This window comes from Mytilus edulis, chromosome 3, assembly GCF_963676685.1.
Source record: "Mytilus edulis chromosome 3, xbMytEdul2.2, whole genome shotgun sequence".
NCBI classification, from domain to species: domain Eukaryota; kingdom Metazoa; phylum Mollusca; class Bivalvia; order Mytilida; family Mytilidae; genus Mytilus; species Mytilus edulis.
The window spans coordinates 58,717,035-58,731,886 of NC_092346.1; the positions used below are offsets into that span (position 1 = coordinate 58,717,035).

Below are 14,852 nucleotides of genomic sequence, written 5' to 3' on the forward strand. Positions count from 1 at the left end.
TTATACCAATCTTAGAGGTTCTTTGTCCAACATTTTATCCTTAACCATTTATAAGAGTATTTGTTAAACCTTATATGTACAGCATTGTCCAAAGGATTGTTACTCTACTGCAGTTATTCCCATCTTAGAGGTTCTTTGTCCAACATTTTATCCTTAACCATTTATAAGAGTATTTGTTAAACCTTATGTACAGCATTGTCCAAAGGATTGTTACTCTACTGCAGTTATTCCCATCTTTATAGAGGTTCTTTGTCCAACATTTTATCCTTAACCATTTATAAGAGTATTTGTTAAACCTTATGTACAGCATTGTCCAAAGGATTGTTACTCTACTGCATTTATTCCCATCTTAGAGGTTCTTTGTCCAACATTTTATCCTTAACCATTTATAAGAGTATTTGTTAAACCTTATGTACAGCATTGTCCAAAGGATTGTTACTCTACTGCAGTTATACCAATCTTAGAGGTTCTTTGTCCAACATTTTATCCTTAACCATTTATAAGAGTATTTGTTAAACCTTATGTACAGCATTGTCCAAAGGATTGTTACTCTACTGCAGTTATTCCCATCTTAGAGTTCTTTGTCCAACATTTTATCCTTAACCATTTATAAGAGTATTTGTGAAACCTTATGTACAGCATTGTCCAAAGGATTGTTACTCTACTGCAGTTATTCCCATCTTAGAGGTTCTTTGTCCAACATTTTATCCTTAACCATTTATAAGAGTATTTGTTAAACCTTATGTACAGCATTGTCCAAAGGATTGTTACTCTACTGCAGTTATACCAATCTTAGAGGTTCTTTGTCCAACATTTTATCCTTAACCATTTATAAGAGTATTTGTGAAACCTTATGTACAGCATTGTCCAAAGGATTGTTACTCTACTGCAGTTATACCAATCTTAGAGGTTCTTTGTCCAACATTTTATCCTTAACCATTTATAAGAGTATTTGTTAAACCTTATGTACAGCATTGTCCAAAGGATTGTTACTCTACTGCAGTTATACCAATCTTAGAGGTTCTTTGTCCAACATTTTATCCTTAACCATTTATAAGAGTATTTGTTAAACCTTATGTACAGCATTGTCCAAAGGATTGTTACTCTACTGCAGTTATTCCCATCTTAGAGGTTCTTTGTCCAACATTTTATCCTTAACCATTTATAAGAGTATTTGTTAAACCTTATGTACAGCATTGTCCAAAGGATTGTTACTCTACTGCAGTTATACCAATCTTAGAGGTTCTTTGTCCAACATTTTATCCTTAACCATTTATAAGAGTATTTGTGAAACCTTATGTACAGCATTGTCCAAAGGATTGTTACTCTACTGCAGTTATTCCCATCTTAGAGGTTCTTTGTCCAACATTTTATCCTTAACCATTTATAAGAGTATTTGTTAAACCTTATGTACAGCATTGTCCAAAGGATTGTTACTCTACTGCAGTTATACCAATCTTAGAGGTTCTTTGTCCAACATTTTATCCTTAACCATTTATAAGAGTATTTGTGAAACCTTATGTACAGCATTGTCCAAAGGATTGTTACTCTACTGCAGTTATACCAATCTTAGAGGTTCTTTGTCCAACATTTTATCCTTAACCATTTATAAGAGTATTTGTTAAACCTTATGTACAGCATTGTCCAAAGGATTGTTACTCTACTGCAGTTATTCCTATCTTAGAGGTTCTTTGTCCAACATTTTATCCTTAACCATTTATAAGAGTATTTGTAAAACCTTATGTACAGCATTGTCCAAAGGATTGTTACTCTACTGCAGTTATACCTATCTTAGAGGTTCTTTGTCCAACATTTTATCAGGTTTGTATATATTAATCATTTAGTCATTGCTCACTTAAACCTTTGGTAAATTGCCTTGTGAGATGATCCTTTCATATATTGCAGTGTTTACTTTGTTTTTATGATTTTACCATAATAATACAAGAAATATTTACCTGCCCATGAGCATTAATATGTTTACTATGTTTTTTATGATTTTACCCTAATAATACAAGAAATATTTACCTGCCCTGAAGAATTAATATAAATTTGCTGTGTTAATAATTTCAATTTATGCACTGGTTCATATAAATTTTCTGTTTCAATCTACTTGCTGGTAATGTTTTAATGAAAGGATAGTGTGAGCAGATTACCTTGAATTTTAATATTTTAATAAAACACTACCCACCTTTAAGTGAAATCTTAATAATTTAATGATCTGTTTATATTTCTTTTTAAAAACTGCAAAATTATACATCAAGTGTACACAGAAGGGGAATTTCTTATTTTCTTTTAATTTTAAGTGTAACATAATGAAAACATATGGTTATGGTAATGTATTTCATTGATTTGTTTTCAGATATTAAGTACTAAGTGGCAGCTTATCATACAAAGAACAAGGTATGGTGTCTTACTTATACAACATATGTTCTAGATAGACAGGGTGGTTAGACTGGATTAACCCAATCAAATTTTACGCCTGCACTGAGTACAAGCTCACAATGGATGTTTAAGATAAATGTTAGGATATTACAATGTAAATATATTGTATTCAGCTCTGAAAATTGAATAAATTTTAGAAAGTATTTTTGAATATTAAAAGCACAATATGTCTTTTTGTCTCTTGTTGAAAGGTAGCCATCCACACATTGTTATTCAGAAATTAATTAAATTTTTTTTTTTTAATTGTGTCTGTTATCTCTTCTTTATTTTTGTCAGTGAAGAAGATGACAATAAGGAATCACAAGAAGTTGTAGATGACCATCTCACGAGGCAACTTACCAAAGAATATTTAGATCTGTTAGGTAAGGACCACCTCACAAGCCAACTTACCAAGGGATGTTTAGATCTGTAGGTAAGGATCATCTCAAATGGCAACTTACCATAGAATATTGGGACATGTTAGGTCAGGACCATCTCACAAGGCAACTAACTAAGGAATATTAAGATCTGTTTGGTAAGGACTATCTCACAAGGCAACTTACCAATGAATATTTAGATCTGTTGGGTAAGGATCATCTCACAAGGCAACTTACCAAGGAATATTTAGATTTATGAGTTAGGATCTTCTCATGTGGCAACTAGCTAAGGATTATTTAGATCTGTTAGGTAAAGATCATCTTACAGGGCAACTTACCAAGGAGTATTTAGATCTGTTGGGTAAGGACCATTTCACAAGGCAACTTTCCAAGGAATATTTAGATCTGTTAGGTAAGGATCATCTCATAAGGCAACTTACCAATGAATATTTAGATCTGTTAGGTAGGATCATCTTACAAGGCAACTTACCAAGGAATATTTATATCTGTTAAGTAAGGATCATCTCACAAGGCAACTAAACAAGGACTTAAGATATGTTAGGTAAGGATCATCTCACAAGGCAACTTACCAAGGAATATTTATATCTGTTAGGTAAGGATCATCTCACAAGGCAACTTACCAAGGAATATTTATATCTGTTAGGTAAGGATCATCTCATAAGGCAACTTACCAAGGAATACTTAGATCTGTTAGGTAAGGATCATCTCACAAGGCAACTTACCAAGGAGTATTTATATCTGTTAGGTAAGGATCATCTCACAGGGCAACTTATCAAGGAATTCTTAGATCTGTTAGGTAAGGATCGTCTGATAAAGCAACTTACCATTGAATATTTAGATCTGTTAGGAAAGGATCATCTCACAAGGCAACTAAACAAAGAATATTAAGATCTGTTAGGTAAGGACCATCTCACAGGGCAACTTACCAGGAGTTTTTCGATCTGTTAGGTAAGGATCATCTCACAAGGCAACTTACCAAGGAATATTTATATCTGTTAGGTAAGGATAATCTTACAAGGCAACTTACCAAGGAATATTTATATTTGTAAGGTAAGGATTATATCACAAGGCAACTTAACAAGGACGATTTAGTTATTTTAGGTAAGGATTATCTCACAAGGCAACTAAACAAGGACTTAAGATATGTTAGGTAAGGATCATCTCACAAGGCAACTTACCAAGGAATATTTATATCTGTTAGGTAAGGATCATCTCACAAGGCAACTTACCAAGGAATATTTATATCTGTTAGGTAAGGATCAAGGAATATTTATATCTGTTAGGTAAGGATCATCTCACAAGGCAACTTACCAAGGAATATTTATATCTGTTAGGTAAGGATCATCTCATAAGGCAACTTACCAAGGAATACTTAGATCTGTTAGGTAAGGATCACCTCACAAGGCAACTTACCAAGGAGTATTTATATCTGTTAGGTAAGGATCATCTCACAGGGCAACTTATCAAGGAATTCTTAGATCTGTTAGGTAAGGATCGTCTGATAAAGCAACTTACCATTGAATATTTAGATCTGTTAGGTAAGGATCATCTCACAAGGCAACTAAACAAAGAATATTAAGATCTGTTAGGTAAGGACAATCTCACAGGGCAGCTTACCAGGAGTTTTTCTATCTGTTAGGTAAGGATCATCTCACAAGGCAACTTACCAAGGAAAATTTATATCTGTTAGGTAAGGATCATCTCACAAGGCAACTAAACAAGGACAATTTAGATATGTTAGGTAAGGATTATCTCACAATGCAACTAAACAAGGACTATTAAGATCTGTTAGGTAAGGATCATCTCACAAGGCAACTTACCAAGGAATATTTATATCTGTTAGGTAAGGATCATCTCAATGGGCAACTCACCAAGAAGTATTTAGATCTATTGGGTAAAGATCATCCCACAAGGCAACCTACCAAAGAATTTTTAAATATGAAAGGTAAGGAGTCTAAGGACCATCTGACAAGGCAACTTACCAAGAAATTTATTGGTCTATGTCTCACAAAGCAACTGTCCAAGGAATGGGGATATCTGTTGGATAAAGACTATTTCAAGTGGCAACCTACCAATTCAATGAATATCTGTATGGTAGGGACTGTCTTACAAGATAGATTACAAATATTGTATTTGTTAAAGAGAACTAATTATAATATCTGGCACTCTTTATCCTACAGTTTCATTACCAATTATCTATTTATATTTATCTTTTTATGATTTAGTTAATGTAACCCATGACAGAAAGACAGTAGAATCAAGTGACGATATAGGGGACGAGGAAGTAATACAGACACCTGCTAATCCAAGGGAAGAAACTCTGTCTCTCCTAGGTCAGATGTGTCTCAAAAATGAGGTTAGTACTTGATACCCAGGAAATTATAACATGTAACTTATTATCCAAACTATATAACTTATTTCGGCCCAGTATTCAGCACTTCTGTGCTGACATGAATTATCATTGATATGGTCATATTTATGAATTAACTGTTTACCAAACTTTTGAATTTTTGAAATACTTAGGCTTTTCTACCTCAGGAAAAGATTACCGTAGCTGCATTTGGCAAAATTTTTTGGAAGTTTGGTCCTCAATACTCTTCAACTTCGTACTCTTTTTGGCCTTTTAATTTTTTTTTTTGGATTCGAGCATCACTGCTGAGTCTTTTGTAGACGAAACGTGCGTCTGGCGTAAATACAAAATTTAATCCTGGTATCTATGATGAGTTTATTTATAATATATTTGAAATTCTTTACATTCATTTAATTGAAGTTTTTATACGACCGCAAAATTTGAAAAAATTTTCGTCGTATATTGCTATCACGTTGGCGTCGGCGTCGTCGTCCGGCGTCCGAATACTTTTAGTTTTCGCACTCTAACTTTAGTAAAAGTGAATGGAAATCTATGAAATTTTAACACAAGGTTTATGACCTCAAAAGGAAGGTTGGTATTGATTTTGGGAGTTTTGGTCCCAACATTTTAGGAATTAGGGGCCAAAAAGGGCCCAAATAAGCATTTTCTTGGTTTTCGCACTATAACTTTAGTTTAAGTTAATAGAAATCTATGAAATTTTGACACAAGGTTTATGACCACAAAAGAACGGTTGGGATTGATTTTGGGAGTTTAGGTTTCAACAGTTTAGGAATTAGGGGCCAAAAAAAGGCCCAAATAAGCATTATTCTTGGTTTTCGCAAAATAACTTTAGTTTAAGTAAATAGAAATCAATGAAATTTAAACACAATGTTAATGACTACAAAAGGAAGGTTGGTATTGATTTTGGGAGTTTAGGTCCCAACAGTTTAGGAATTAGGGGCCAAAAAGGGACCCAAATAAGCATTTTTCTTGGTTTTCGCACCATAACTTTAGTATAAGTAAATAGAAATCTATGAAATTTAAACACAAGGTTTATGACCATAAAAGGAAGGTTGGTATTGATTTTGGGAGTTTTGGTCCCAACAGAATAAGGGGCCCAAAGGGTCCAAAATTAAACTTTGTTTGATTTCATCAAAATTGAATAATTGGGGTTCTTTGATATGCCGAATCTAACTGTCATGACTGTGTATGTAGATTCTTAACTTTTGGTCCCGTTTTCAAATTGGTCTACATTAAGGTCCAAAGGGTCCAAAATTAAACTTAGTTTGATTTTGACAAAAAATGAATCAGTTAGGTTCTTTGATATGCTGAATCTAAAAATGTACTTAGATTCTTGATTATTGGCCCAGTTTTCAAGTTGGTCCAAATCGGGGTCCAAACTTAAACTTTGTTTGATTTCATCAAAAATTGAATAAATGGGGTTCTTTGATATACCAAATCTAACTGTGTATGTAGATTCTTCATTTTTGGTCCTGTTTTCAAATTGGTCTACACTAAAGTCCAAAGGGTCCAAAATTAAACTTAGTCTGATTTCAACAAAAATTGAAATCTTGGGGTTCTTTGATATGCTGAATCCAAAAATGTACTTAGATTTTTTATTATGGGCCCAGTTTTCAAGTTGGTCCAAATCAGGATCTAAAATTATTATATTAAGTATTGTGCAATAGCAAGTCTTTTCAATTGCACAGTATTGCGCAATGGCAAGAAATATCTAATTGCACAATATTGTGAAATAGCAAATTTTTTTTAATTAGAGTTATCTTTCTTTGTCCAGAATAGTAAGCAAGAAATATCTAATTGCAAAATATTGTGCAATAGCAAGATTTTTTTTTAATTGGAGTTATCTTTCTTTGTCCAGAATCAACTTAAATCTTTGTTATATACAATATACAATGTATATTCACTTTTTACTACCAACTGATAAATTATAATAAATAACATTCAGTGATAACAAGCAGTTTTTTTTACATCTTAATATTTTATGATGTATTTAAATGAGTAGTTATTGTTGCAAACTCCATTAGAAATTTTAATTGAGATTAGTTTTGGAATAAGGGAAAGGGGGATGTGATTAAAAAATTGGGTTCAATTTTTCTCATTTGAAATTTCATAAATAAAAAGAAAATTTCTTCAAACATTTTTTTGAGAGGATTAATATTCAACAGCATAGTGAATTGCTCTAAGAGAAAACAAAAATTTTAAGTTCATTAGAACACATTCATTCTGTGTCAGAAACCTATGCTGTGTCAACTATTTAATCAGAATCCAAATTTAGAGCTGAATCCAGCTTGAATGTTGTGTCCATACTTGCCCCAACCGTTCAGGGTTCAACCTCTGCGGTCGTATAAAGCTACGCCCTGCGGAGCATCTGGTTTTTTCTGTTTTTGCATTAGTTTGTTTTGTTTGCAGAACTCCTTACAAATATAACTTCATTCAATCTTTTGACTTTCATATGAAAAAAACATCTAGATTATAGTTAATAATTATGTATTAAAGACATCTAAAGTAAAATAAATAATTAAATTTCTTCCTAAATATAAACTTTGATATTCCATAAATTTTTGTTGATTAGTTGACAAAAAAGTTACAGGTTCTTATTATAACATTTGTATATTATTTTTTTCAGAGTATCTATCCCTCTTTATTGATGTTTGTATACAGCTGTTTATCATGGAGTGATACTTCTGTGGCAAATAGAGCTACAGGACTGTGTTATTCTACATTAAAACAGGTAACCTATGAAATTTTAAAAACTTTTAAGTGGGAACAAAAACACAAGTGTGAAAAAAAACCATTTATGAGGAAACAAATTTCAAGATCAGACTTCAAAGTTTTAACAGATAAAATTGAGAATGGTAATGGGGAATATGTTAAAGAGACAACGACCCGACCAAAGAGCAGATAACAGCCGAAGACCACAAATGGGTATTCAACGCAGCATGAAAATTCAGCACCCAGAGTTGGTCCTCAACTGGCCCTTAAATAAAAGTGTGTATTAGTTTTGTGAAATTGGATGTCACACTAAACTCCAAAACATATAAGTGATTTAAAATTAAAAAAATATACAAGACTTACAAATGCCAGTGGCTCCTGACTTGGGACAAGTGCAAAAATGCGGCAGGGCTAATAAGTAATTTTAAAGTAAATATTGAAGTTTTTTTTCATCCATTTTACCAATTGAAAAGTTTTGGTTTTTATACGCCCGGGACGGGACGTATTATGGTATACTGTTGTCCGTCCGTCCGTCCGTCTGTCCGTCCGTCGTCCACACTTCGGACAATAACTCAAAAACACCTACACCAATTTCCATGAAACTTAAGTGAATTGTTTATATCTATTGACGTAAGCTCCCTTTCGTTTTTTTTTAATTTCAGATTTTAAGTTTAGGATTTATGGGGCTTTATTCATAAAAAAGGGGGGATTTTCAACACTTCGGACAATAACTCAAAAAGGCTTTCACCAATGTCCATGAAACTTTGGTGAATTGTTTATATCTATTGATGTAAGCTCCCTTTCGTTTTTTTTTTAATTTCAGATTTAAAGTTTTGGATTTATGGGCCTTTATTCATAAAAAAGGGGGGATTTTCAACACTTCGGACAATAACTCAAAAATGCTTTCACCAATGTCCATGAAACTTTGGTGAATTGTTTATATCTATTGACGTAAGCTCCCTTTCGTTTTTTTTTAATTTCAGATTTTAAGTTTTGGATTTATGGGGCTTTATTCATAAAAAAAAAGGGTAATTTTTAACACTTCGGACAATAACTCAAAAAGGCTTTCACCAATGTCCATGAAACTTTGGTGAATTGTTTATATCTATTGATGTAAGCTCCCTTTCAATTTTTATAAATTTCAGATTTTAAGTTTTGGATTTATGGGGCTTTATTCATAAAAAAAAGGGTGATTTTTAACACTTCGGACAATAACTCAAAAAGGCTTTCACCAATGTCCATGAAACTTTGGTGAATTGTTTATATCTATTGATGTAAGCTCCCTTTCAATTTTTATAAATTTCAGATTTTACATTTCCGTGTTATGAATTTTTATGCTTAAAAAAGGGGGGATTTTTCAAATTTTGGGACAATAACTAACACTTTCACAAAATTTTATGTATGGATGAAAAATTAAAGACAACAAACTTAGTTAAATCTGAGGTAGCCTTAATAGTGCCAATTTTTTTGTGCATTTTTATTTATTATTTGGGGGGGGTATTTGACAGGGCTCACACTATTTCTAGTTGATCATATAAATTCATTTAAAGCATAAAAGACAAGTTAAAAGAGCAACGGGCGTATCATGCGCTAAAGCGCAGCCCTTTATTTGTACTTAACACAACATGTCTAATGCTAAAGGTGACTTTTTATGTAAACTGATAGGAATTAAAGGACTTCTTTGGTATATATCTATGAGTCATTCACTGTTTTCCCACAATATCATGTGAAACAAAGATATAAAGGGTCTAAACTAATGTAGTACCATTTTCAGTTTATAGACTTTTCTCAAGGTCAACAATCAATCAATCAATCAAGGTGTTTTTGTATATATAATTTTTTTTTATTTTCAAAAGCTTTAGTAATTTACCCAAAACCAAAATATATGAACAGCAAGGAAAAATTGATGAATTACTGTAACAAACATTTATTATGTTGGGTTTTTTTTTTCAGTTTCATGCGGATCAGAATATCACCAATGACTTAGCTTTATACTTCTTTAGATCAGTCCTGAAAGGTTTACATACACATGGACAACATGAAGAACTTCAATCGTCATTGTTATTACTGGGATTACAGACTTATGAATTACTGGTAGATTAGATTTATAATTGTATTTATTGCAATATTTTAAATACTTTGTTAAAATGTAGTTGACATCAGATTTTTTTCAGAAATATGATAAAATGAATACCAGATACTAAACTGCTTGTTTTCAATTGGTCTTTTAGCTGGTTTTCAAGATACTAATGTCAAAAATGTATAACTTTTTTTGGGAGGGTTTGGTGATATAATATGGCAAGAGATTATCTTATACTACATTAATCAAAAACAACTTATTTTACAGAGACCTCAGTATCCAGAATTGACCCAAGTACTTTTACAAGTGCCTAATTGTACAGAAGATTTAATACAGGTATAATTTATATGAAATATTATGTTTGTGGTTTCTGTAAAAATAGCTATAAATATGTTACACATATGTTATACAAGCTGTACAATGTATTGAGTTTAAGATTATATTTCCCCAATCTACATTGTTTGGACACAAAGGGCGTATGACATTTGCGCCGATTTTGAAATTCTTCATTCTTTCATTTGTGCCGATTTCATTTTTTCATTTGCGCCGATTTATATTTTCTCCTAATTAAATTTACAGGTAAGTTAATACTTTTACATGTAAATTCCAGGGAATACAAAAAAAGCCATAACAAAAGCTAGAATACACTATTTTAGACCTACCTTTTACAAGTAACTAAAGATATGTTTAATATAGGAAGTACAGACCCAAATTGTCTGCTATGCAAACTTGAGGAAGAAAACATTCAACATTTTCAAACTAGATGTCCATCCCTGGGAGCGGTCCGAAGGACTTTTTATGCCCCATTTAAACAGGCTGTAATCAATAGAGTTGGGATTGATAAATTTTCAAAATAGAGAAACATTTAATTGTTTACTGCAGAAAACTAGTGGGTTCTACACTTTCAAACGACAGTTCTAGGAATTTGTGTGATACATTACACCAACAGAAGTTAAATCAGAGCAATGCTCTATCATTATTAAATTCATCATTCATCACTTGGAATTGAACTTTTTTCAATACTTTTCAGAGTTCAAAACAGTTATATAGATGTTAGGATTGATAATTCATAACATATGTACAACCTTTAATGATATATGAAACTCATTGGCACTCATTCCACCTCTTATATATATTCACCTGTAATTTACCTGTAAAAAATTGGCGCAAATGAAAAATAAAATCGGTGCAAATGAAATGCAGATCGGTGCAAATGCAAAATGACGGACACAAATATGGATAATTACTCTTTATATATCATGTTTGTGTTTTCAGTAAAATAACTGTAAATATGTTACCAGTATTTTATACAAGCCTGTGTAATATATTGAGTTTAAAATAATACATCTGTAATCCTCATTGTTTGGATGAAATAATAAAACAAACTTGAAAAAATTTAAAAAGTAATGCATTCTGGTTGTGTAACAGGGGTATATATCCCTCACAAAAATATATTGGTTGAGATGTCAACCAAGCCAGAATAGTTATTTTCAGTAGGCCTTTAAAGGGTAAAAGATGGTACTTGTTTAGTTTAAAGGATGAAGACAGTACAAGTTGTAGTTGTAGAATGGAAATTCTTGAAATTTTTTAATCTAATCTTACTTCAATTTTACAATTACAGAACTATGAAACCTTTTTTGACTCTACTATAGTTATTAAATGTGATAACCTTCTAAGTGTACTGGTTATGCTTACACAAAATATGTGAGGACATTAAAATCAAAATGCCTAAAAGAACGATTAAACTGTCTTAGGTTATCTTTACTCAAGGGAGTATAGAAATGATTTCTTCACTCCCCTTTTTATGTATGAGGATACACACCTTATCACTATTTGTCCTCTTTTACTGCACATCACAAAGGTTCCCGTAAAATTTTGATGTTACAATAGAAAATTTCTGACAGCTCAAAGGAAAAGTAATTGTTGTGTGACATCAATAGTTCAAAGTCACAGATTCTCGGTTCAAGTGTTGCAAATTCCCAAATACAAAAATGTTCTATTGACCCTCTAAAAGAAGTCAAAGCAAACATATTTTTATTGAAATCAGATTGATTTTCTCCTTATTTTCTTTTTTATTAGTTATATATTTTTTATTTAATATTACAATTTATGTTCTTTTGCAGGGTTTTGATGTAAAACTTTTACAACCAAATAACCAGAAACAGTTTAATGAAAAGAAGAAAAAAGATGCATTTAAAAAGCTAGTAGCTGATATTATAGGGGTATGCAATTTTGAAATAACTATTTTTTTCTAAATATTGAAGTCTAGAATCTTTGTCACTTAGAAAGAAAAAAAATTGTGTTGCACTGTTTATTAATTTTAATAAAAAAAAAATTATATAAGGTATGTAAACATTTTGGCAAATCCAGAGGATTCTGTAAAAGGTCTTTAGAACAGAAAGTAAAACAGATCCTTGTGAGGGCAGAAGTTACACAGGATCTCTATTTTAGTAATACTGAATTGAATTATAGTACAGATGAGCTAATTGTTTTATTAATTATATATATTTATGTTGTAGAAAAGTATTGGACAGATGTTCAAGAGAGAAATTCACTACAGAGATCTCCCAACATTGTTCACTGTATCCAGGAAGAAGCACCTGCCTTTAGATTCTGTAGAACCTCATAATATGGGACTGTGTGATTTATTTACACCATCCAATGGTGCACCAACATTTATAAACCAAGAATTAGACTAATTCAAATTTATCATGTGACTTGTTTAATAAGCTTTCAGCTAAGCTGGCAAACAAAAAAACCTTCTGTGTTGTAAAACATTTGCATAAAAACTGGACACATTTTAAGCCGATCATCTGGACATGTATTGTTTGTCAAGTCTTTTATCTCTGATATTATGCAGATAAAATGTTGATATTCTACCATATCTATTTATATAATCATGGACTAGAAGAACGAATTTATAAATTGCTGAGAGATATTTTTGAATAAACTGGAATGAAATAAAAACTATTGCTTTATATCAAAGTCCATTGAAGTGTCCCATTCACTGTTCATGTTTATTTTTGAATGGTTGTGAAAATTTTTAAAAGAATTACAGAATAGATTAATCAATGTTAATGTCTGAATACTTTTAATTATGAAAGGTTGCAGCATGCCATTACAAAAAAAATGCTGTATGAACAAATGCAATTCATCATAGATACCAAGATTAAAATTTTGTACACCTAATGCACATTTTAAAATTGAGAATTGAAATGGCGAATGTGTCAAAGAGGAAAAAAACAAACAGTCGAATGCAACCAATGGATCTTCGTTACAGCAAGAAAATCTCACACCTGGAGGCGTCCTTCAGCTGGCTCCTAAACAAAAATGCATACTGTATAGTTCAGTGAAAATGGACGTCATACTAAACTCCATAACATATATCTGAACTAAAATTAAAAATAATACAAGACATACTGACTTTGGACACGCGCAATATGCGTCAGGGTTAAACAGGTTATTGTGAAATCTCAACTCTCACATTTTGTCTATTAAAGACTCATCAGTAATGCTTGAATAAAAAAGGTTTAAAAGGCTAAATGAAGTTGAAAAACATTGAGGACCTGAAATTCATAAAGATTTTGCCAAATTCAGCTAAGGTAGTCTATTCCTAGGGTAGAACATCAAATATTACACCAGTGTCAGTAACATTTGTTAAGTTCTAAAATGACCAGAGTTTTAGTCAAATTTTGAAGGAAATCAACACAGACTCTGAAAATTCCAAGTGAACAAAAATATAATGGAAATAAAGTATGATCTCAACTGAGAGTTCTTGTTTTTGGACTGCAACATTTACATGTTGGAGCACAGTTTTCTTTATCTTTAACTGATATGATGAAAATGAAAGGGTCTGACTATAGGATTGTGTTGAAAAGGTAACAATACATGTATAGAAAATTTATTGTTATTGAGACTAATTGCCTGAATGCAATGTCGGGTTTGTAGATTAATCATGCACCGAATAATAGTATTTGTGTATATTATTACATTGCTTTATTGTGACATTATATTCATTAAAATTTTAATGTTGAAATAGATTTCATTGCAAAGGTAATCAAACCTTTCATTTGAATCAGTTGAAGTTTATCTAAAAAAAAAATATTTGTTCAGTATTGAAAAGTTGGCCAACATTTGGACTGATGCTTGTAAAATATATGCATGTCATATATTTAGCTCCATAAGCCCCCTCTTCCTCCCCCAATTCTGCCCCTGAAAATATTCCAACCATATGTCCCCATTCAAATGAATTGATCATCTCAAAAAAAGGGGGGTTATAACCCCTAGAATCCCCACCCCATGGGTATGCCACTCGATTGATCATTGATTGCAGTGGCGGATCCAGCCATTTAAAAAAGGGGGGTTCCCAACCCAGAGTAAAGGGGAGGTTCCAACTATATGCTCCCATTCAAATGCATTGATCGTCCAAAAAAAGGGGGGGTTCCAACCCCCGGAACCCACCCTCTGGATCCGCCACTGGATTGCATCTATTGGCAAATATTTCATACATTTTCAAGGTCGGTATCCCAACAAATTTTTATTTAAGCCATCTATCCAGTCTAAACCAATGGGTACTAAATAAGAAAAAATCCAATGCAGGACACCCCTGGGAATACTATTAAATCGTCAGCTTTCGGTCAATATAAGGAAAACAAAATCTTGTTCAAAATATAACTTTTAGACATATACATTGTTTACATACATCTGGTCAAGGATTAGTTATACATTCTTGATCTGATTAAACCTTTTTACATAATTTGAAACCACTTTTAAATTTGTTCATCTTTATGACTAGTACAGTACAGATAATTATGCTGAGGGTATTTATCTATTTTTATCCATCATTGCAGGAAAAATTCAAAGCAAAAAA

The 14,852-nt window shown here is 32.0% G+C and overlaps 1 protein-coding gene across 1 annotated transcript in view; it reads left to right on the plus strand.

Moving 5' to 3' along the window:
• LOC139514401 (exportin-5-like) overlaps window positions 1–12,949 on the plus strand; it is a 44,884-nt gene extending 31,935 nt beyond the window's left edge. Inside the window, exons 25-32 of the mRNA XM_071303587.1 lie at window positions 2,356–2,400; window positions 2,719–2,804; window positions 5,045–5,175; window positions 7,817–7,921; window positions 9,856–9,996; window positions 10,250–10,318; window positions 12,106–12,204; window positions 12,502–12,949. Coding sequence (XP_071159688.1) covers window positions 2,356–2,400; window positions 2,719–2,804; window positions 5,045–5,175; window positions 7,817–7,921; window positions 9,856–9,996; window positions 10,250–10,318; window positions 12,106–12,204; window positions 12,502–12,681 — 856 coding nt within the window. The 3' untranslated portion in view covers window positions 12,682–12,949. The remainder of the gene's footprint in view (window positions 1–2,355; window positions 2,401–2,718; window positions 2,805–5,044; window positions 5,176–7,816; window positions 7,922–9,855; window positions 9,997–10,249; window positions 10,319–12,105; window positions 12,205–12,501) is intronic.
• Window positions 12,950–14,852: the final 1,903 nt, after the last annotated feature.